At 37.5% G+C, this 24384-nt stretch overlaps 3 protein-coding genes across 5 annotated transcripts; 2 read left to right on the top strand and 1 right to left on the bottom strand.

Annotated features, from left to right (window-relative positions):
* Positions 1-22: 22 nt before the first annotated feature.
* Positions 23-12987, bottom strand: LOC134742192 (CD63 antigen-like). Of its 3 annotated transcripts, XR_010127925.1 has the most exons (7): positions 12852-12966; positions 12551-12653; positions 11304-11495; positions 3737-3907; positions 1658-1882; positions 695-857; positions 23-573 (listed from the first exon to the last, which is right to left on the bottom strand). XR_010127925.1 is itself a non-coding variant. In XM_063675187.1 (6 exons), exons 2-6 carry the CDS (start codon positions 12614-12616, stop codon positions 792-794), a joined length of 720 nt encoding a protein of 239 aa, XP_063531257.1. In that variant the 5' UTR covers positions 12617-12653; positions 12848-12987; the 3' UTR covers positions 23-791. The 3 variants fall into 3 exon arrangements, 2 of the variants coding, with proteins under 2 accessions (XP_063531257.1, XP_063531256.1); XM_063675187.1 differs by having other exon boundaries at positions 23-857; positions 12848-12987; XM_063675186.1 differs by having other exon boundaries at positions 23-857.
* A 266-nt stretch (positions 12988-13253) lies between these two features.
* Positions 13254-18658, top strand: LOC134742568 (leukocyte surface antigen CD53-like). Its single transcript, XM_063675781.1, has 5 exons — positions 13254-13778; positions 14207-14395; positions 14894-15064; positions 15697-15906; positions 16587-18658. Exons 1-5 carry the CDS (start codon positions 13698-13700, stop codon positions 16656-16658), a joined length of 723 nt encoding a protein of 240 aa, XP_063531851.1. The 5' UTR covers positions 13254-13697; the 3' UTR covers positions 16659-18658.
* A 506-nt stretch (positions 18659-19164) lies between these two features.
* LOC134742190 (tetraspanin-4) lies at positions 19165-24006 on the top strand. Its single transcript, XM_063675175.1, has 5 exons — positions 19165-19509; positions 19577-19765; positions 21915-22091; positions 22817-23047; positions 23849-24006. Exons 1-5 carry the CDS (start codon positions 19447-19449, stop codon positions 23912-23914), a joined length of 726 nt encoding a protein of 241 aa, XP_063531245.1. The 5' UTR covers positions 19165-19446; the 3' UTR covers positions 23915-24006.
* The last annotated feature ends 378 nt before the right edge of the window (positions 24007-24384 follow it).

Below are 24384 nucleotides of genomic sequence, written 5' to 3'. Positions count from 1 at the left end.
CTTCTTGAATAAAAGTACTGTGTAGATGAAAGAGGATTTTATTATAAACGTTCCTGGAAACACATCTATATATGACAATCATCTATTATATATTCGAAATTACATACATTTATTACACTTATATTCGTGTGCACCAATTCTACTAGACACTAAGAAGAATAAAGATTACATCGAATCGAAAAGATTAAAAACGTCGCGACATGAGCCGAATCGTTTTTCTCGGAATTATCCTTTGATAAATCAGTCTTCTACGCTGAGCACACTTTTGTCTTGATGTGAAAGTTATGAGTGTAGGGTGCTAGTCACGCGACAAACACATTTTTGGCCTTAAATTTACACAAACATGAATCAATGTAAATAATCATTAAGCTATAATAATTGAAAGAAGCTATCCGCCTAGTTACGGATTACTTTCGAGAGATCTTATAATATTGTACTCTTAATAAATAGAACCTTTAAGAAACAAACTATGGCAATAAAATAACATTAAAATAATAATTACATACATATACAGACAACTTAAATTAACCTTTGAAAACGAGAATCACAATGATTGCTATTTGAGAGACCATACTTGAGTCGCTTAACTACAAACTCGGGTAAATCTCGTCTGTCAGATTATACGTTTGGTAATAGGGTAGATATATTTACTGAGAGTCGAATGGATTTACCAGTTTGAATTTAAGCGACACACTTATTCGAATTACAAAATTCATAAAAAATGAGACTGGAAAAATGGTTTAATGTTGAAAAGGTCTCGTACTGGTAACGTGGTTAAATTGAAAGCTGGCTTAGACGGTCTCGTACTGACTGCGGATGGAGCGAGCGAGGCAGCAAGCAAGGATCACTCCGAGCAGCTGAAAATAAAAGAAAACATCTTAGTTTGTCTTCAAAACATGCGTATGCCTAGGCCTAGCCAGAATAATATAGGTAAGTGTACAATCGAATTTAAACTATCGTGAGACATACTAACATTCTCCGAAACATGTCGCGCGAGTGACTAAAAATACGCGAGTGAAACCGTAAAATTACCTTTGAAGTTGTATATGCGATGATGATGATGGTGGATGCACATCGTGTAGGGCAAGCATCTTAGTCTCGGTGTGGTAGTGACAGGGAAACGCCTCTGTTAGTCACCGGCTTGCTACGTATGGCACGAGTCTGGCTCGGGCATCGAAAGTATTTAGTGTAAGCTACCAGTGGCTTCTGAAGAAATAGAAATCCAAGATCACTGGGCAGCAGGCGGCAGTGGCTCCATTGGTCACGAATGTGATAGTATATGTAGAGAAAAGCTTACCGGTACAAAAACGACGCCCAGACCCACTGTACCGATGTGATAAGCGTTGTCCTTCAAAATGTCCACCATCGTAGGCAGGCAGCCGTCAGTGTGACTGTGGATGTCAGCAGAGTCCATGTTGCAGGCGGCGCCTCCGCATGCCTAGGTTTGTGTATTTATTCTGCAACACTACATGCCGGTACAAAAGCAATGCCCAGGCCCACTTCACCAATGAGATAAGCATTGTCCTGCAATATGTCCAGCATCTTCGGCAGGCAGCTGTCAGAGTGGATGTCGGCAGAGTCCATGTTGCAGGCGGCGGCGGCTCCGTTGGTCACAGCAGGTGTATGATTCGAATATTATTAGCTAACGATAACGTACCGGTACAAAAGCAATGCCCAGTCCCACTCCACCGATGAGATAAGCGTTGGCCTTCAAGATTTCCAGCATCTTGGCCAGGCAGCCGTTACGGTGGATGTCAGCAGAGTTGACGTTGCAGGCGGCGGCGGCTCCGTTGGTGACCTCTCGGGCGCTGCAGCAGGAGTCGGGCACGGGCAGCGTGTTGTTGGTCCAGTCCTTGGGGCCGAATACGCCGCAGCAGTACAGCTGGGGGATGGAGATTGTTATTAGTGTACATGTGAGTTTAGAAAATGTTGGAATATTGATACTAAATAAAAGACGCTTATCACAATGATTTTAGTACATGTACCCGCCTGTTGCTATCTCTATTGCAAGCGCAAAATTATATTTGTTTATTAGGATCATCAACAGAAGACACAATTTACATAATAAAAGGGCACATTTATCCCCCCCACTTAAAGGCAATCGCAGCAGGGTCAATTCCTTGTCGAAAGCGTTTCTCTTTAGATCAGTAGTTAGGTCGGACTACGCTAAGTTTTCATGGCGCTCCTATGGGATATGCACTGCTAAGTAAGTACCTATAAGTAGTATAAGTACACACTTTGCGTGGGTGGAATTTAGGTAAATTACTCTTATCTGTTATTTGATTTTGATGAAGATGTTAAACCCCTGGCTGTGTGTAGGGGATGTTATGCTACAATATCTTTGCAGTGGTTAACTTTTTTTTAGAAGATTTATATGTTTGCTATTTGATGTATCAACGTTACCATGACATTTAAAACCAACTTACAGAAGTTACAAAGTCCACAGTGTAACGCATAAACGCAGTTCAGTGTATATTTATATGTTATCTCGATTTATGTTATTGTTGTGGTGCAATTCGCAGAACGCTGCAACCACGTATTTGCGCCGGCAGCGCATTACAGTTATTTACGATACAAGTGCGAAAAACAGGAATTTCGCAACGAGTTCCCGCACCGAAAACCCCGATGTATTATCTGGCTTTGTATCTGTTTGTATGTTCGGGGTCCAGGCAGGCAGGGATCTTCGTGTCAATCTTTTTTAAATAAAAATACTTGTTTGTTTAGGTCTTATTTCTTTTGTTTCCTTCCGACTTCAAGATTTCAAAGGAGGAGGTTCTCAATTCGGTTGTATGTTTTTTTTTTTTTATGTCAATTATGGACTTCAGAGTATCTACGTTTTCAATCGTTGGCACGAACCCATTCATAATGTCTACATTGATTAGGAGAGAGTTGTAAGTTACTTACAGACATCTGTCGGTACAAGTTTGGAAATAGGTTATTCCATTTCTTTTTAACCGACTTCAAGATTTCAAAGGAGGAGGTTCTCAATTCGGTTGTATGTTTTTTTTGTTTTTTTTTTTATGTCAATTATGGACTTCAGAGTTTCTACGTTTTCAATCGTTGGCACGAACCCATTCATAATGTCTACATTGATTAGGAGAGAGTTGTAAGTTACTTACAGACATCTGTCGGTACAAGTTTGGAAATAGGTTAATATAATAACTTGCGAATGTGACATTCGTATTTTATCACGTTTGCTATAAATATGTAGAATGTATTCATTTCATCGATAAGCTAGTATGAACACTTATGACATCGTTTATTGATTCTTGCAAATACAGAATGAGTACAGTAAATGAATCAAGAATATGTATTACATATAGTTACTACATGGTTGCACAAACATCCATTACTCTACATCTTAACTATAAAACTCCCATGAAACTCTACATCTTGCAAGTTTCCATGTTTTGAATTCAGAACATATTTTGATGATGGAGCCTACACCCAGGAGAAAGACCGAGTAGGGAGCTTGAGAATGCGTGCGACGCTGACGCCATCGCCATTAAGGCTGGCGTCCACTAGACTCGCCGAGGCGAATCAAATCGTATCGCAATAATTCGCCTCCTATATTTTCTAATACAACTGCGTCCATTTTGACGGGCGCGCCGCGGCTCTTCGTCAATGGACGCAGTTTCGTCAATGCAGTAGCCGGAGTCCTGCCCCGGTAAGTCGCTTGTGGGCTGTGGTGAAATCCTGCACTAGATCAGTCTGCATGTCATGAACATGGACTCACGTCAGTCTGCATGATGTCCCAGCTGCGCTGCACATCCTTGTTGGTGGGGTACTCCTTGAGGCTCTCGTTGAGGTGGCGCACGATGGACGTCTCCAGATTGGCGTGGTTGGCGTAGCCGGCGATGCCGACAGCCAGTTCGGCGATGAACGTCGCCAGGAGTAGCACCGCAAACTGGAGAGAAAATGACACGGTTTTACTATTGATTATCAGGGGGCTATTATAGATAGATAGAATCTTTTCTTAAACATTTCGGGATTGTTCGAACCTAGACATACTTTTATATGGGAGTTAGGTACCCAATATGTGTAAATATTGTTTACACATATTGTGTAAATAACGTCTCTCCGCGAAATTTGGCTGCGTTATTATCGTTTGCCTTGCCAAAGAGAGGGATGCAACACAAATGGTTGGATAATAAATATGCCCATGCGAGTTAATGGGATAGATAAGATTAACACTTGTGTATACATAATTTTACGTGTTGCTCTGGCTAACACACGCACACGTAAAATATAAAACGCTACGTACTACCGGAGTCGTACCGTATGGTACCGTATACCATACATATTACATAGCTACAGTTCTTTTATTATACACGCAAACAAAAGAGCTACAACAAAACAAAGACCGCTCGAAATGAGTAACAATTACTGTTGTGTCACGATAAATATTTGCCGACTCTTTTTAGGGTTCCGTACCCAAAGGGTAAAAACGGGACCCTATTACTAAGACTCCACTATCCGTCTGTCTGTCTGTCACCAGGCTGTATCTCATGAACCGTGATAGCTAGACAGTTGAAATTTTCACAGATGATGTATTTCTGTTGCCGCTATAACAACAAATACTAAAAAGTACGGAACCCTCGGTGGGCGGGTCCGACTCGCACTTGTCCGGTATATTTTTTCAGTAAGTGCAAATAGAGACGACGCTTTTAGCAATAACTGTACTAATCCGCAACCAGATAAACTGTAACTACTGTTAATGGGTAATTAAATTAAAGACCAAGCTAATTTAATATAGTTATTTGTTATACAAGGGTGCAAAGTTGTATTTTACCCGCGAGTGTTTTAACACACGAGAAGTAAAATACATTTACACCCGTGTGTAACACAAAACTTTTCACCTCACTATAGCGAGGAAAGTGCAACATCCACAGGCGTTAGATCATCTTCATCGCTGGAATCACTCATTTTTTTACGATATTATAACAAAAAACTCTGGAAATTCTGTATTTTTACGCGAGAAGTTTCTAAGTAAAAAAATTGTTGACAATGTTGACATTTCTGACGTATGAAATGTCATTGATGCGTTTTGAAATTCCATCGACTCAACTTGTGCGTTCAGAATTATATTTACCATCATTATTAAAAAACAAACGTTTCTTATGGAACTTTAAGGTTTATGACAATTATGACATAAAATCATTAAATAAACAATTTGTTTAATGATAATTAATATCGAACGAACCATTATTATGAGCGTTTTACGTTTTGTTATCTGTCAAGCTACTTAAACACGCTCCATCCAAGGTCAAATTACTTTCCCAACTAGTGGATAAAATGCGTTTTTCCCCGCTTGTTTTAAAGGATAAAAGACAACTTTCTGAGCTAGTGAGGGGAAAAGTAATTTCCTGCTGCGCAAACCTAAACAGGGATTTAGTCATTTAATCAATAAACGCCAGAAATATTGGTTATCATAAAAAGTACCTATTGCTGTGGTCAGATATATATCAAAGTGCGATTTTGATGACATGAGATTATTATCAAATAAATCAAAACGTAGTGATGAGTTGTATGTGTGGCAATATATGGCATAGTGATTTCCAAACGCAATGAACCAGAAATAAATGTAATATACTAAGAAAAAGTGATAAACCGTTGACCAAAAGTTCTGACTTATATAGTTATTGAAGGAAACTCCGTTCTTCTGTTAACATCAACTATCAGTTAATTTAATTTATATTTTATAGCTATTTAGGGTCTGTCTGACCCATCTTATTGTCGCTAAATTGCCGCTTAATTTCTAGGTAGATATTCTGGGTCAGCAGCCAATTCCTTTGTTATTTTGGGCGAATGATGTCACGCGGATCGCGGTATAAATAGCAGCAATCAGTGGAAATACTACGATATCAAACATTAGAGGGAAATGACCAGGGCTGCCAGACGTACTAAATATATAGTATTCTACTATATTTGGCCTCTTTATACTTTATAAAAGACGCTACGCTACGCTACGCTAAAATATTTAGCAACTAAAATAAGCAAATAATATGGAAGTAATAAACTGAAATAGATATCATACACTAAAGAAAAAGTGATCAAGTCCACTGGTGGCCGAGGCGGGAATCGAACCCGCGTCTTCAGCTTACGCGGCTAACGTCCTTACCACCCTTAGGATTCGTATAGGAGGTGCAAGCACACACTGCTATTCCCGCCTCGGCCACCAGTGGACTTAGTCACTTTTTCTTTAGTGTGATACCTATTTCAGTTTATAATTTATATATAGTAGTGTCTACATAATTTGATTTGTTCCCTAGTTGAATATGTAAGTAATAAAGAAATACTTTATTTTTTCTGCGTGTACTTTATGTTTTGAGCCTTTAAACCGCCAAATACAATATTACTAAAAAATCAAACTGGCAACCCTAGAAATGACCGTGTATTTATACTCGTATCATTTAGATTTCTTTCGTCGCCTCAGCTAAATGTTTGTTCTAGATACATACGTTATCTTTTAGTTATGAGAGGGGAGGGATAACCTCTCAGGATTATGCTTTCTTTTAAAAGTACGGCGCCGCATAACTATTTTTTATATATTACGCAGCAGGTTAAAAAAACACGATGCTACTAAAGTTGTAGTGGGGAAGCGACAAAAATTGTACTTAACCGTATATTTCTGTATACTATATTTATTGTATTCATAGTAGGTAATAAGGTATAACTTATTAAAGTATTTTTTTACGCAGGTAATTATATTTTTACCACACCAGCTGGTAAATGCCCTCTTGATTGTTCAAAAACTGATAAGAAAGTTGCATTTCATCACATGTGAGGCGTGAGGCAAAATAATCAAATGGAAAATTTTGAATTGTTTTCTGATGTTAGCTGTTAGAATTGACTTTTAAATGATGGTTTTGAATGATAAATATTTAAGAACGTTCATTTTTGAATCGATTTGCTTTGATTTTGTATGATATTTCACAGTTAGTATTTTCCTCGTGTTGGTGTGAAAAATTTTGTTTCACTCGGTGGCAAAATTTGTTTAACCCTCGTACCTTGGAACCCTCGCAACGCTCAAGATTCCATTTTTCTTTGGAATCTTTCGCTTGCTCGGGTATCAATATTAGCACGAGAGGTTAAACAACAAGTTTGCCCCCTTGTAAAAACAAATAAGTAACTATTCTCTCATATCTTAGATTTTTTCACTCTACCCACCTTGAGGCATTTCTGTTTGGCCCTATGGTTGATTTTGTACATTTGTTATGTGAAATAAAGTTAAAAAAAATATATCAGCAGGCAAGCCGTAGCATAAATACCTCACTTTTTCCTAGAACCCATAGCATAAACAAATATATATGTTCATTGTATATGTGTATATGTGTGTGTTGTATATATGTGTTCATTGTCAAATTATCAGTCAAACCTATGGAAATAGCGTCCTTAGGAACGCACTATCAGCAAACAGTGACTTGTCTATATATATACCTATTTGTACAAAACATAGTTTTAAGAAGTTAGAAGAACGATAAGTCGCTAGCATTATTTTTTAATGAGCGAGTTCAAATGGACTGAAAGATATTTAGTACAGGCACCATTACTAATTAAGTTAAAGTTAAAGCGATAATTAAAACAAATGACCTCCTTACTTCTACATTCGAAAGTGACACGAGCGAAGCTCTAAAATGCCAACCGGTCTTTTGACACAATCGACGCACCTATATTTGGACACAGCTTTTTGTTCGTTTAAAGTGCCTTTTATCCATCATTTCCTCATTCTGATTTAATTAAACTAGACAAGTCTAACATGACAAATGGACGTAAATGAGAGAGGAAGCGTCCGATTAAAGTGAAGTCACAGTGTAAAGGTCGCTTTGACCGCGGTCAATTGGCCGCTCGCAAGACGTTGCGATGATTCTTGCGCTAATGACTGGACTAGGTATTGTAAATTAGTTTGGTGTGGTCCAGTCCACCTACGAAGAATTCCGTCGATGGAAAATAGGTACCTCTACCTATGGGCTCCTCTATACACGATGGCCCAGCGTAGGCCAGTCTAAGGGACGCATGTATGCGTTAGAGGCTTAGAGGTAGCAAGTGATACTGCTATCTCATTCCACCGCATAGCTGCGTCCCTTAGACTGGCCTACGCTGTACACGAAGTATCGAAAAGTGCCAAAAAGATACTGCCTGTATGCATATAGTATACTACTCTTTGGTGTATGCACAAATGCGTTATTGGGGAATAGACTAACGACTTGTCTTGATAACTATAAGGTAGGGTTTTAAAGATGTGTGCACGACCCTTTATATGACAAAAGTACGGGAGTAGAAAAAGATATTCTATAAATACAGTGTAAACTACATATAACGTCACTCGATATAACGATTCCCTATAACGTCAACATGTGTTGCCTATAGTTGCTTTACTTCAATATTAATTTCTCTCTATAGCGTCAAAAAACGTCCGGTCCCTTGAATATCGCTATATAGAGTTTACACTGTATGTAATTTGCAAGCATGAATATATTGTATTGTGCAATATGAAACCTAAGCTAGACAGTTAGTGTCAGTTAGGTATATTGTAATATAGCTAGGTCAGTCACTCACGATAACGTTCGTTATCTTGTATGGCGTACTTGAACACTGTTATTGGTCCCGTTCCAACTATTGACATGACTCATTACAGTCATTACTGATGTCCGTAAACTTTTGCAAAATTAAGTTATTTTAATATTTGTTATTAAAATTTTGCATGATTGATTTGCAAGATATTAAAAACACGACTAGCGTTCCGAGACCGTGACAAGTTTAAGTTGGTAATGGAATGTTGGTCTTTTTAGTACCTAACTAATGATAGTAATGATACATCAAACTTCTATCTCCTCTTCAGTGCATAAAAAAATTGTCTGTGACGGTGTGATTTGTCATTGATTCAGACACTTTCAATTTCCACGACACATTTGTAATCCGTATCCGTATTACAATGAGATAAAGTTTAAAATTGGTCGGTTAATAGCGTGTCATCATCAGACCTTCATTCACGCTTCATTGAAGACCAAACATCAACCGCAAGGACAGTCATGTTAGATTAGAACAGAAACCGCAGAAATAATAGTATGAAATCAACACGCGCAAGACACTCGATATACATATGTAGCTGCGTAGCTTGCATAGACTACACCTTCGAGACATCGCTTTGTAAAGTATTTACAAAGCCCGCGTATAGGCACGCTTGGACACCGTGACTCGTATGTTACAACTATGTAGTAGGTATGTTAGGGATCTGTGTTAGTTGGCTATCCACGCTTGTTAGTGAAATGATGCCAAGCGAGGGTAAACAAACCGTGTTTACTGTCTGATAAAGAAAATACGATACCGTCTCACCTTTTTCGTACTTTGGCGTTTTAAGATTGTTAACAATCAGTTTGTAAGTTCTGTAGAGGGCGGGGACTACTGACCAATAAGCTGCCAACAAGGGCTTGAAATGGCGTATTCCCATTTGTCCCCACGTGACCGCCGCCATACATGACGCGGGGTTAAATGGGAATGATTTATATGAAGCGCCTATTCCTATCTGTGCCCGGCGGATAGCACAATACACCCTTGACATATGCATGTAACCCTTTCAGTGGCAAATGAAGGTTACGATGCCCGCTTTCCGCTCAGATACCACCGAGCTGACCGTCCCGTACATTTTTTTAACAAGAACAACGAAGGATTTTTGTCAGAGAAAGGATTTTTTTCTTTGGCACCCTTGAAACTACCTGTTTTCTTTTAGTCTTTGAATGTAAAAAAACGTGTATTTCCGTCTTTGCGCGCGGAAAATACCCGTTCCCGAGAGCTATGTTGTAAACTAGTCATGCTTTGTAACATTCTAAGACACTCTTATACGTATTGTGTTAAAAGCATGACTGTGTCACTTGGCTTAGTCACAGCAAGTCACAGTTAGGCATTAAGAGTCCCCGGCAAGCTCGGCCGAATTTCACCTTCCCATTCAAAACGGAGTTTCGTTCTCATTTTAAAACTACGTGTTGGATTGTAATGAAACTTTGCACATACCATGGCATGAGGTATATCTAGGTTTGTAATTAGTTTATATAGCTCCAGTTTATAAAACAAACGATATAGAGCAAACACTAGTTTTGTATGAAAATATCAAATTCACTGTATTTTTTTAACTGAACTGAATTGTATCTGAACCTACATAAACTAATTACAGACCTAGATATACCTTATCCTATTTTAAGTACAAAGTTTCAGAGAAATTTAGCTAGTCGTTTTAAAATGAGAGCGTAACTACGTTTGTATGGTGATCCGAGCTTGCAGGGGACTCCTAATTACAACACTAATCAAATTATCGGCTTATCAATATCAAGTTGCGTTCTATTCTGTTAAAATAAAAACAGTTTACCATATGTTGGGTACCTCATTTTTAGTTGTTATTGTTAGCCATAATAAATCATAAAGTAAAACATAACTGAACCTGAATAAGTAGGTTAGGTTTATCAGTGCTATAAAAATGTTATTCGTTTAAAATAAAATTCTTATTAGGACCATAAACAATAACATAAAAAAAAACAAGAATGAATTATATTCCCACCATATACACGTTATTCTTGGTAGCTAAGTTTATGTTACCTATTATTTTGCAGCAGTTTTAGTAGGTCTTTGTAGGTAATAAAAACCAAAGAGAACCACAGAATTATTATATAATCTGTGGATCCACTCCTAGTGCGCTCACATGTCAAGCCACACTGACACAAAGCCACTACACAGTTAAATAATTACCATATTCTTTTATCAAGCAAGAACCTAAGTGGAGAAAGGAAGGATTGAGGAAAATCACAGTTTTGGTGTTCCGTTCAAAACTGTTCACGGAACACTTATTTATAAATGAATTGTATTGATATGTGCATTTAGTGTAATCACTAAATACTCCCTAGGAATTTTCCTGTTATGTTATCATCAGTTAAGTATGCCAGGATTGCCATCATTGCCAGGCGAATAGAACATATAAAAAAAAATTCTTTTTAATTAATAATTTTTGTGTAATTTGACATTTATATTTATGTAATTGTTTTTTTTTGTAATTTTGGGTTAATTTTATTGTTTGTAAAAATTGACATGTAAAAGTGCCCCTGTGGCCTATTTGCTGAATAAACGTTTGATGTTTGAATATATGAGAACCATCCTAATGAAACGGCACTGCTCATAAATTTGATTGATTGTTAATTAAACTGATTAATAGATCATATTATAACATTTAAATAACACCCCACCCAAATTTTATATTGGATGTCTGAAATAAAAAATTGCAAGAACTGGAATTTACACACATATTATAAACTCACCGTAATAATCATGCAGTGGTTCTCGTTAAAGGCACCGCAGCATCCCAGGAAAGCCACAATGAAGATTACAACTCCAACGATGATCTGAACCACCGGAGCCGAAGACCAGAAGTGCCCGTCGGTGAAGTCAATGTATGGAGCCAGGCGCATTTCCGCCTTGATACCCACTATGAAGATGATCAGCCCAGTGATCTGAAATTCAATTCTTAATCTTAATACTGTTTATTGCAGCATGGAAATTAAGTATAATTAAGAATTTGTTACAAGTTTATAATTCATTGACTCTAGAAGGCCAATTATTATCTTAATCTAAGTTTACACAAGAAGGAAGGTATTTCATAAAAAAAGTATAATATCATAAAGCTAATTATTACTAAAATTATATTATTAAAATCAGTTTTGTGTGGAAAAATAAAAGAATTGTACAAAAATATGTTTTTTCTAATGAGGTGAAATTCATTTTATGTGAAAACATGCTTGTTTGGATAAAAATTGTGGATAACATGCTTTTGTTCTCTGTTCTCTAATATGGACATCCGAGAAATAGAATAATCTAAATTGAGTGTGCATTGTTGACAAAACAATGCTATTTTATTATCGTGACTGTAAATGAAAAAGAATAAGTGATAAACTGAAGTTGAACTAGTTATCGTCACTACATAGTATAAAACAAAGTCGTTTTCCGCTGTCTGTCTGTCCTTATGTATGCTTAGATCTTTAAAACTATGCAACGGATTTTGATGCCGTTTTGACCTATCAATAGAGTAATTCTTGAGGAAGGCTTTAGTGTATAATTTGTTAAGGTTTTGCGTAACCCGTGCGAAGCCGGGGCGGGTCGCTAGTATGCTATAAGTAAACGAAATATCGTATGCTATTCAATTCAACGAACTCACAGAATGACCTCGAAAAAGGTGAAAGAATGTTGTTATAAAAACTAAACTTTCGAGTTTGCAAATAAAATCATGTGTAACATAATTATGTCGAAGAAACAGCCATGCATCAGTTAACGTTATGCAATCATTAATGTCTTTAATGAGTCATTTTAGTTTAGCATATTGAAAACCCAGCTTATTTTTTTGGTAGGTCATGGAAGGTAGGTAGGCATTTTATGAAACATATTTGAATATTAAATCATTAAAAAAAAGTAAATATTCTGTTATAGATCTATGAAATAAAAGTGCTGTAATGTTAAAGAAACCTCGCTCGGGAAAACAAGAAAACGGCTAGAGAAAAGCACTAAGACTTACCGCAAACACCAGGTTGAACGCTATAAGCAGGTATTTAACACACGACATCCCCATTCCGAGAGCCATTTTTAAATCCGGAGTTTTACAATTACAAAATCACTGCCTGGAATCAAAATAACACAGCTATTATACAGTAATTACGCGTTCAACGCACAAGTGCGAAGTTAAAAACATCGATTTGTCGTGTTGACAATGGGGTAGGCTAGTCTTCAAAAGTAATTTTAAACATGATATGTTTTATTTTGAAATCTCAATCAGTTTTAAATTTAATTACGTGCTATTTAAAAATAATCTTACCGACAAACAATGAAGAGCCAGCCAGATAAAATTAATGATAAAACAACAATGACGAAACAACGGAGCGTTCACCAGCTACAGCAAGCAAACATGCGAATGCAAGTGTTGCCAGACTAGAATACAGCCGACGGCTGCCGTCAGTCTGCGTCACGCACCACTCGTACAAAAGTAGCATCAAGTAGCATTGACCATTTAACGACGTTAGAATTTATAAACTTGATTAAAAGGACTTCTTAAGACTAAATTAACGAGTACATATAACGTTTTTATTTGATTAAAGGTTTAAAACAATTTCCAAAAACTACGCGCAAAAATGTTGCCAGGAAATAAATAACAAACTCCTCAAAGGCGGGAGAGTTTAAAAAGTTTTCCATCTAGCGCTTTGTACAGTACACTGTGTAGATTCGTTGCGCGTGCGCTTTTAACGCTCAGTTCGCGTGATTTTGTTTTACGTAATACTTATCTTATTTTATTACGGATCATATGTGAAATTACCATAAACCAAGTCAAAATGTGATGCTAGTATAGTAATTGCTTTCATAAAATTCTGAAAAGCTAAATTGTGATTGCTGCTAAATTATTTGGCATAGTAGGTACTAGGTACCTAACAAAAGTAAATATGATGCACTTGCCCAGAGGAAAATATCGCACACCGAAAGAGGATAAAGAGTAAACATTCTTCAAAACAACGTTGAACTATATATTATTTTGGGAGATACATTTTCTCAGATATGGATAACGTCAAGATAACTCAGACATTGACTGTTCAGATAGTTCGCAAGATACCTATCCCGCGCTCAGTTTACTTATCTCATTCGAGAAATCGACAGATTTTTGTAAAGTGGTCAAGATGAAAATACCGTCAGTTAAATTACCTAATATTTTCAAATCAGTGAGGTATAATCTTGCTGCAGTTAATGGACTTTTTGTGGTAAGTTGTTTTTTGAGTAATTTTGAAGTATTTATATGCAATTAAAACATTAATTTACTTAAAATCATCAATCTTACTTACGTTAAATCATTTTACGGTTTAGACTCACTTGTTTTAGTCACTCGTAAACACAAGTGAGTCTAAACCGTAAAATGATTTAATGTTAGTATGTCTCACAACAGTTTAAATCCGATTAATTACTTACGTACTATATTGTGTAGTAATTAGATAATCATTGAGTAGGAACGACTAGAAAAGTCAAGTAGTAGATAAGATGCAAGAGCTAAGAAGGGGAGTTAAAGAGGAAAATACGTTCCTTTGCGAGAATACGAGAAAAGTTCTACAGATAGAACATCTCTTCCATGGAGTGCTACCCCCTACAGTACTATTACGGTCATAATAATGGAAATTATTCCTGTTTTTTATAGTTAACCGGTGCACTCCTACTGATCGTTGGCGTAGTAGTCCTAGTGGAGAACATAGAATACGAGGATTTCCTCACAAACCGATTCTACACTGTACCAGGCTTCGCGACGGCTACTGGCGTGTTGATACTGCTGATATCTGTTCTCGGATTCTATGCTGCGCTGTCGGAAAAGTTCTACATAGTCGCTGTGGTACGTGCCTGACTTTAATATTATAGATTGAAAGTAAAATTGATGAAATCAATCAGTGCTATTTAATTTTGAAAGGCGTTATACAAGAAAAAAACATTTTATTTTGCTTATACACATTTGCGTATTGCTATAATGATATAAATATTGCTTTTCTTGATTAAAAATATAAAAATACTACAAAATAAATGAACATAGTTTGAACCTTCGAATCTCCTAGTGAGTATTGTATTCTTTGCTTCATGATGTGTGGTGGCGCTATTTATTGTTTTGTGAGGTTTTTTTCGTTCTATGTTGTGCGTAAATATCATCTCTTTTACTGCCATTTTTTACTTTTAAAAGCGAAAATGGATTTCCTAGACCGATACAATACACTCATTATCGTCATGTTCACACAGCGCCATCTAGTGATGTGATATCGTAACAGGGTTAAAAGTCATTTTGTAATTTCTTATTACTTATTATAGTAATTATGTATTAAACGTCTTTTTTCTGCTTCAGTACCTGGCCGGAATGATATTCATCTTAATAGACGAGAGCGCGCTCACGATAGCCGCGTATTCGCTGGTAAATGACGTCAACAGCGAGATTAGAGCACCCATGGCCAGCAGTTTACAGTTATATGGATCCAGGCTGGACATCGCCAAGTTATGGGACGAATTACACACGGAAGTAAGGACACAATCTATATTATCATTATTAGGCCTGTTTGTTGAACGAGCTTGAGAATCAATCAAAGCGCAGTTTTGGTGGCGGGTACCCAGGTAGCATTTATACGTCATTATGACGTCCGTTACGTTATTATGACCTATAAATGACGTCACTTGTAAGTCGCTGACGTCACTTTGCTACCTGGATAAGTGCGGATAAGTTTTGCCCCTAAGACTAAGCTAAGTTTTCATGCCAAGTGCTACGTCAAATATGGGGCATATAGGGATAAGTAAGTATGCGTTCTTACTTTCTAAGTTTGTGCAAAGTAAGCGTGGTCAGAATACAATCTGTTACACTTGATGAATTGATTAACGTATCACTCAGCAGTGAACTATGAAACTTAGCCAATGTTTTAACGGTTTAGTGCAACCGACCTTAATTTTATTAAATTTCTCTGTTGTAAGTTAAATTAATACAATGTTAAGGGAAATTAGCCTTTTACGTCTTCCTCATCCAGTCCCGTTCTTGCTCTCGGCCTGTAGCTAAAACTCTGATGACGTATAATAAACCTACACACAGGTTGCCACTTTGCCAATAATATTTGTATGACTATGATACCTTTCCAACCCAAATGAGAATATATTGTCCAACAGTTTGAATGCTGCGGCATGGTCGGCGTGAACGACTGGCAATCCACCCTCATACCCATCAGCTGCTGCCACATCGACTACGGGACCATCTCTCCATTCGACTGCACGTCGGCGCTCGCTTACAACACTGGTTGCATTGTATCATTGGGCGAGTGGCTTAGCTACAACGTGTTTGTATTGGCGGTCTCTGCCCTCGTGGTCACTTGTATACAGGTAATTAATGGTCTACGGACTGTGTCTTCTTGCAACACATACCCATCAGCTGCTGCCACATTGACTACGGGACCATCTCTTCATTCGACCCTAAGGTGGCGCTCGCGTACAACACTGGTTGCATTGTATAATTGGGCGAGTGACTTCAGCCACAACGTGTTTATGTTGGCGGTATCTGCTCTCGTGGTCCCTTGTATACAGGTAGATAACTACAAAAATATATAGAAAGGGATCGACTGTGTCCTTGCCACTAGTGTTATAGTCGCATACAGTGACGGTCGTATAGGTATGCGAGCTTTGGGAGAGGGGCTGAGCCACAACGTGTTTATTTTGGCGGACTCGGCACTCGTGGTCACTTGTATACAGGTAATTAATGGTCTAGCGGAACGTGTCTCCTTTCAACTACAGTGGCGCTCGCGTACGGCCACAATTGGTACATAGTAGCTTTGGGAAAGTGGCTTACCTAAAACATCGTTGTTAGCGGTTTCTGCGATGGTGGTCACTTGTACACAAATAGACATAATTGTCTCTCCCTTCAGTCCTTTTAACTGTACGGTAACGCTCGCGTACGGCAACAGTTGCATGGTGTCTTTGGACGAGTGGCTTAGCCACAACGTGTTTAAGTCTCAAGTCTTTTCAGAATAATGAAAGTTCTGGGTTAATTCTTTGTCTGTTTCCAGATAGTGCTGACTGCAATCGCTTCGTGGCTGACGTGGCGGTCGAGATTCGAATCAGTCGAGCTGGAGTCCTAGTTCCTTCTAGAAATAAGATTGTAAATAAATAATTATTTATACATTTATAAATGCCCCATGAAATATTTAAACTAAGTACCTATCCAATTTAATCAACGTCATTAACTTATTAATAGCCATGACAGTCAGTCATAACAATTGAAGGCTTCAGGGCTTACTTATTAAATATTTTGTTTTTGACAACCAATAATTATTAATTACCATAACGTTACTACGTCATGTCATGAACTCATGGCCTCATGACGGAATAGGGGTCACGGTTGTCGCCATTTGGGGTTGGCGATGTCGGCAGCAGATACTTAATGTAGATGTAAGAATTTAGAGTCATATGTTTATTTGTTTAAGAGGTTTTAATGACATCTCGTGATATACCCATTTTAGAAATTAAAATAATTCATGTAATACTAGTAACCGAGACCGAAATCGAACCATTACCACCACCCGGTCGGCACCATCGGTTTTTCAGTTTATCATTTACCTAATAAAAAACCGGCCAAGTGCGAGTCGGACTCGCGCACGAAGGGTTCCGTACCATTACGCAAAAAACGGCAAAAAAATCACGTTTGTTGTATGTACATTTTATTCTGTTTTTAGTATTTGTTGTTATAGCGGCAACAGAAATACACCATCTTTGAAAATTTCAACTGTCTAGCTGTCACGGTTCATGAGATACAGCCTGGTGACAGACGGACAGACGGACAGCAGAGTTTTAGTAATAGGGTCCCGTTTTTACCCTTTGGGTACGGAACCCTAAAAAGCAATAATCAACATAAATATTTCAGGCATAATTTGATTATGATTAGTTCCCTACTTTGTACTCATTATAATTCCATGATGATATTTGGACTGAACATATAATTAAGAAAAATAATTTTGGATTTAATAAATATAGCGCGTTGTGTGGTAGAACTTAACATTTACGAAGCAACAAATAAGTCTTTATTCTAAGTTGTTAAAAACAGGAAAGTCAACTTCTATTGTTAACGAGTATCTTAGGTATTGTAGATATAACTCCGTAATAGATGGATACAGTCTAAGGAAAAAACGTGCCTCGAAAATCAAGAAAATTTGATTCTCGTTCAGAGGGCGCTACTAGTTTTGGCCTACAGTCGTATAGATGGCGTTGACGGTTTCGTTTGTTATTTAACAATTTTAACGCATATCAGTGAAAGAACATGGGTCAAAATCATCAAAATAATTAATGCAAATAAAAAAAATCATTTATCTATATTTAAATACATTTTATATTTTTACAAATCTTTAATTTTAGTTTTAAAGTGTGTCGACAGATGGCAGTGAATTTACTGGAGTTACAAAATTTACTATGACAGTACCGCTCTAGTATAAGTTACTCTATGGTACTTGTAATGACTTGTAAGTATGAACTTAATCCCATAAACATATTTACAAAAAAACTGACAAGTCTTCATATCATATGAGTGGAGTGACGACTGAAGTGTTCTAGGAATAAGAAAATGTAATGCTAAAACTTATTTTACTATTCAACTTGTACTTAGATAATAATAAGCTAATAAGAATGTCTATGCGGTAAAATGTAGAACTAAAACCCTACACAATGTTATCTTTATGTAATTTACAGTTTTCGGTTTTCATATTAGATGGAAATGTTGTAAGTAAATAATTTAGAGATAAGAAATTGTTGTATGATGTTTGACTTACGAGTATATTATTTCACTGTACAAGTGGAACATTTATAAAGTACTTAGGGAAATTAATTGTACGACGTACCGACACTACCTAAGTAGTTTATCTACTTGTAGTACCTGCTACAAATATTATTAAATATGTAAAATAACTAAAAGAAGCACTTAATATTTTACAATTACCCACGGACATTTTACCCAAAGCAGATATTTTAAAGGGCTACAAAAGTCTGATTTTCTGTTTAAACCTTTATCCACCTACAGGGCTACTGGTTTCTATTATATATATAATATATATACACACCTACTTAATCGGTTTGATAAAGTCAGAACTGATGTGCACACAAGATTTAAACTATTGTCCACAGTAGTGACTTTTGTTTTAAAGTCTGTGTATGACCCTCGTTGTTAAATGATTGCATAAGTTAATTAGAATTTCATATGCAAATTGGGACAGCTATTGTACCGTTCAGATGCATTGCACCAGTACCTAACGAATGTAAACACGCCAACATGTGCGCTGTGAGCTAATTTTCTAAAAGCAGCTATGGCGTGGCGGTATCTATAAACTTTCAATGTCCTCGAAGACATGCAATTTGTGATCCTTATTGCAATGCGATAAGATCCGCAAATTTCCATCTAGGTAAGTGTGTCTTCATATACCTACTGAAGTATTAGAGCCTGTAAAACTTACTTAATACCTACTCATGCGAACGAACGTGCCATTGCTAATACGTATGTTGCAGATAATTATGTAAATTGTACTGGTTAGTTCTTACCAAAGAGTTTCTTATCGCTTGAAACGCCAGTCGTATTGCAGCATTCAAAACAAACAGTTAAAAATATACAATCGTGATCAGTGTTTGAAATGCATTTAATCCAGTGTACCGCGCGTCACAGTGACATTTTGAACTTGAGAACCCGCTTCGCTAAAAATTTATTGATGAATTATGCATAATATGTGGAAACAAGCATCTGACAGGAGCTCGGACTGAGATAAATCCGCTTGCTTTCCTTATCAACAGATCAGGTACTTACCTATAGTGATAAAAATACCAGACCTAGCTAAAACTATACGGCAGTTTAGTGTAGTGACTGTCACGACGCCCGGCCGCTCGTACAAAATGTGGAACAAAATATATACAAGTGTTAAATATTCTTTGATAACAGTGAATTTTCTGTTCCTGGTAAGTTAGGTACTACGCAGTTTTGGATGAAGTGTTGAAAGCAATTTGACGTAAAGTGGTTTTTCAGATAAGTGGAATAATAATATTGTCGGTGGGAAGTTCAGTGCAGTCCGCTTACAATGGGTACCACGAGTTTCTCTCGGAGAGGTTTTTCTCTCTACCCGCATTTTGCATCGCCACCGGAGTCATCATCTTCCTCATCGCATTCTTCGGCTTCTATGGAGCCTATTCGGAAAACTATTACTTAATAATGGCGGTAAGTAAATAAAATCACAACTTATTAAACAATCGGCTTCAGCTATTTCGGAAACACTGGCCTCTTTTCATCACGAAATGTCAGCTATCTATTTTAAATTATGCCGTGTTGTGCTCATAAACGCGAGGCATTCTCAATCTTATGTGATGGTTACATCGTCGATAATTGAATAATTTAATAAATAATTTAAACTTTATCACGCTATTGTTTGGTTGTTATAAAATTCCTGTCTGGCAAGGCAACCTCATCTAAAAAGATCCCGCTCAACTGTCTATGCCTAAATTCAAATCGTGCATAAAGTTTAGAATTGGGTAAATTAATCAAATGTCAGATTTTTTATTGATAGGTAGTTCTGTCCATATAAAGAAAGATGATTCTTGAGCACGCAATGATAAACAATTCATCACTTTCAACCACTTGTCTCGTGATAACCGCTTGACATTCAATATAGTGACGATATGTGGATGGTGGCCGTGAATCGCGTAATTTTCAGCATACAGCACACGCTCGTATACAGCCTTTATAATGGCTATCTTTTCTTTGCTTTTGTTGTCCTTGTCCCGATTTTAGCGATATGTAAGCAGTTATGCGTAGATTTTTTAAATGGGAAAGGCATAAAATGACGAAGGTACAATTGCCTTATAATTGGCCGTTTGAAGGGCTGCCCGACACTAAGGATCATTCCTAACCTTTTATATGCACGTTTACATAAATTATCATTATAGTTTATTATTATATTCAATTGCAATGCAATTTAATCATTAATGTTTATAAATGTATCCCACGATCTCTATACGACACGTAATGACTTGTATTTATTTTACATTATGTATGAAAGTTGTATTGAGAGATACATAAACTGAACTATAAAATTGTAATTATGTTTATTAAGTACTCGCCTGTATTACGCATTAAATTTACAATATCTGGGCGACAACATATAAAAATTAAAAAATGCGCGTTTTCCCAGAGATAGGTAAGACCTAGCTAGATCGATTTTTAGACCCCGAAAACCCCCATATAGCAAATTTCAAAATCGAGCATCTCTCTTCTCCTTTTTTGAAGTCGGTTATAAATATTTGTAACACTGTTTTACATGCAGTGATCTCTGTTTGCAAAGCGAAGAGAATTACTATTGATGCTGTCTTGTACCTGCACATGTAGGACTGTAGGTACGCCATTCTTTCATTAGAGCTGTATAATTAAACGTAATTGCGGTGACCTTGCTCGATGATGGTTGACCATCCTGGGTGCCTAGCCAAAGTGACAATCGCTTGCGCTACGACATCGACAGCGAAACGCTTTGTGGCTCTCACACACTTCCAATTAGCAAATATTAGTGCGACAGTAACAGTTGCGTTTCGTTCGCTACCGGAGCGTAAACAATTGGCATGTTGGTTACGCATGCACCGTGTTATTTATGTTAGTATATATGTAACATTTAATAACATTACATTAATAACAAGTTGCTGTCAACTTTTTTTTGGATACCTGTACAGTTTCGTTGTCGACTTTTTGTCCTTTCTAGTACTATGCCTTATGGAAAACGGTCGAAGATATAGTCTAGCTCAAAGAGTATATAACCACTACGTGGTCTAGCTATTGCATGCTTTCTTTAGCTATAATGCCTACCATAGACACATACTTAGTCTACAAAAATTCACCTTTAAGAACAATACTGGTAGTAACATTGAGTATTAATATTAAATTAGTAAATTAGGTATTTAATTTAAAACTACTTTCCACCATACAAAGGAAAGGCTTGGAAATATCGTTATTAAATATTTTGGAAATAAATAAGAGAATTCTTGTGCACAGAAAATCAAATTAGAGTTACACCAAGATAAGTCTGCAATGATTTTGATAGTACACGCAGTTCAAGTGTTTTATTTATATTACGTCATAATTTCATAGAAGTTTGACGTTTAAAATAACACGCACATACATTTCTTGTTTGACTTTCCTCATAGTCGAAATGAAAAGTAGATCGGGTAAAATAAACCACCTCACCCTCGACTTGCTTGGCAAAGAATTGTAACAGACTTAATTCACATTGACCGACTCCAGTAACTGTGAAGTGGTATCAACCAACGGCTTTTTTCAAGGCACATCACAATCCTAAACATTAACAAATATGTTCACATTCCAGTTTGCCGGCGCCATGGTGCTAATGTTCATCTTCCAACTATCAGCATGTATAGCGGGCTACGCGCTCAAAAGCCAAGCCACAGTTCTAGTCCAAACGCAGCTGCAAAACACAATGGACCTGTACGGCCCCAACAAGAACTACGAAGTTACTAAGCTGTGGGACGAAGTGCAAGAAGACGTTAGTATGATTTTGTTCATAAACGACATTTACCTGTTCAAAGTAGGTATGTACAAAAACTTGGCGCTTTGTCGCTAGTGCAGACGCAGTTCCAATATCATGCGACCAATACAGCGCCAATAGTTTATATAAAAGTAACGACATGGGACATCGAAAACATTGTGAAAAAGGAAAACTTCGTTAGCAGTCCAATACATACACGATTTCAGTTTCTACGGAATTTGTTCTCATGTGATTGCTATTTACTTACTATTTATTTGCGTTTCAAATGCTTCATCACCTTCAAAATGGGTCATAGGTATTACGTAATCAAAAAATATAAAGTCTTCTATTTTCTATAACTTTCATTTAGCTTTTGAGTTCGAAGCGAAGAAGAGAAGTCTTATACCTTATGCGAAACGGTCAAATAAGAAAGTTCTGAGGCAGTAGCCGCAAATCATTTTTACTATGTTGTTGGCCATGGTATTGAGACCCCAAAACAGTCGGGAGACAGCGGCGTAGGATGGCCTGATAATGTCGTTATTACGCTGAGGTAGAGCGCCTGCGCCACTGTCTCTCGGCAGTCCCGGCATTGGCGGTTTTGGGGTCCTAATATCATGTCCAACAACATACTAAAAGTTGGTAGCGGTTACCCGCTCTGAACTAAGTATGTTCCCACTAGGGAGGTAAGTTACATTTCTAGTCTTGAGTACCCATTAATTATGTTTCTTCTTCTGCATTTCCAGTTCGCCTGCTGTGGGGTCCTGAACGCCAGCGACTGGCTCCAGCACCTCAACACCCACGCGAGCCAGGGTCTTCCCGTCAGCTGCTGCAGCCGCGTGTTCGGTGTCGTCACCACTTTTACGTGCAATGTGACGAGTGCTTATAGGACGGGCTGTGCTGAGGCGTTTGGGGCGTGGACGCAAAGTCATGCGGGGGCTATAGGGGCCGCTGGCGTTTTCTTGGTTCTTATTCAGGTAGGTTTACTTTATCAACTTGATTTTTTCTTTATATTAGTCTACTAACACGCTTGGTAGATCTGCCCGCCAGCTGTAACCACGTGTTTGATGTTATCACCCTTTACGGCAATGTGACGATTGCATATAGGACGGGATGTGCTGAGGCGTTAGGGGCGTGGACGCAAAGTCATGCAGGGGCCATAGGGGCAGCTGGCGTTTTCTTGGTAGATTGGCATTTTCACCTTTACATTTACATTTTCTTGTGTTGACTGGGAGGGCGATTCGAACTTTATGATCTTTGTTATGAAACAGTTATGGTTACGATCTGTTAGCTGACATATTATATACATAATCATTTTGTAACAAGAAATTGCCTTCTGAATAGGCTTCCGGCCTAACCACATGCTTGACTTACAAAAGCGAAATACAACTGCTGCGAGCTACGGCGTAGCGCTACGAAATTTCTTAACACTCACCAGAGTCACCAGTAGCCAGTAGCGTAATTTTCAAATTACGATCTAATTTTGATATTCGTTTCAGTATATCTCACTCGTACCAATGAATAAATGAGGCATTTTCTATGAAGAGGGATCTTATTGTCGATGGCGCTTACGCCGCACAGCGTCGCGCGGCATTGTATTTATATCGGAGCATCGTTTATAATGGCGTAAGCGCCATCGACAATAAGGTCCCTTTTTATAGGAAATACCACAAATACGAATTAAGATCACCCAATCGTACTTAATTATGTCTTAGGGTAAGCGAGATGCGCCATAATAATTATAAACTTTCATCGAATAAAAATGTTTTATTTTTCAGGCTTTGGCCGTTGGCGGAGCGGTGTGGATGGCCAAGATATCAAGAGAAGAAAATGCGTTTCCTTGAAGAATGACATGTACCTATTGTTGATGTTGTGAGCTAAGTATTTTAATTACGTTAAGTAATATTATTGCAGATTAATAAATAATGTTAGCGGTGTTTTTGTTTTATTTTATCAGAGTAAGCAATTAAGTGATACCTATAATGACTACGAGTATAATGGATTAAATACTTTAATTATGAGTTGTCTTATAATTGTATTCTAATCGTGTCATCAGTACCTCCGACTCTACAACTGATTTATAAATACGAGTATTTTATTGACCGTCGAAAGTTAATTTTATCGAAATTGCTAGTGAAAAATTCACAGGCGCTTGATTGCTTGGAGTATTCTTTGTAAACCCCTGAAACTGACTGAAAATTTCATCAAGCTCAATGCAGCCGATTTCGAGAAATCATTGACTATAGTTAATTTACATGTACCTATAGTTAATTAACACTACCACCTAATTACGAGTTGGCCAGAGCTTTTCAGT

Source organism: Cydia strobilella, chromosome 6 (assembly GCF_947568885.1).
Source record: "Cydia strobilella chromosome 6, ilCydStro3.1, whole genome shotgun sequence".
Lineage (NCBI taxonomy): Eukaryota > Metazoa > Arthropoda > Insecta > Lepidoptera > Tortricidae > Cydia > Cydia strobilella.
Note: the sequence above shows the minus strand (reverse complement) of the source record. Positions and strands in the feature narration are given on the sequence as shown.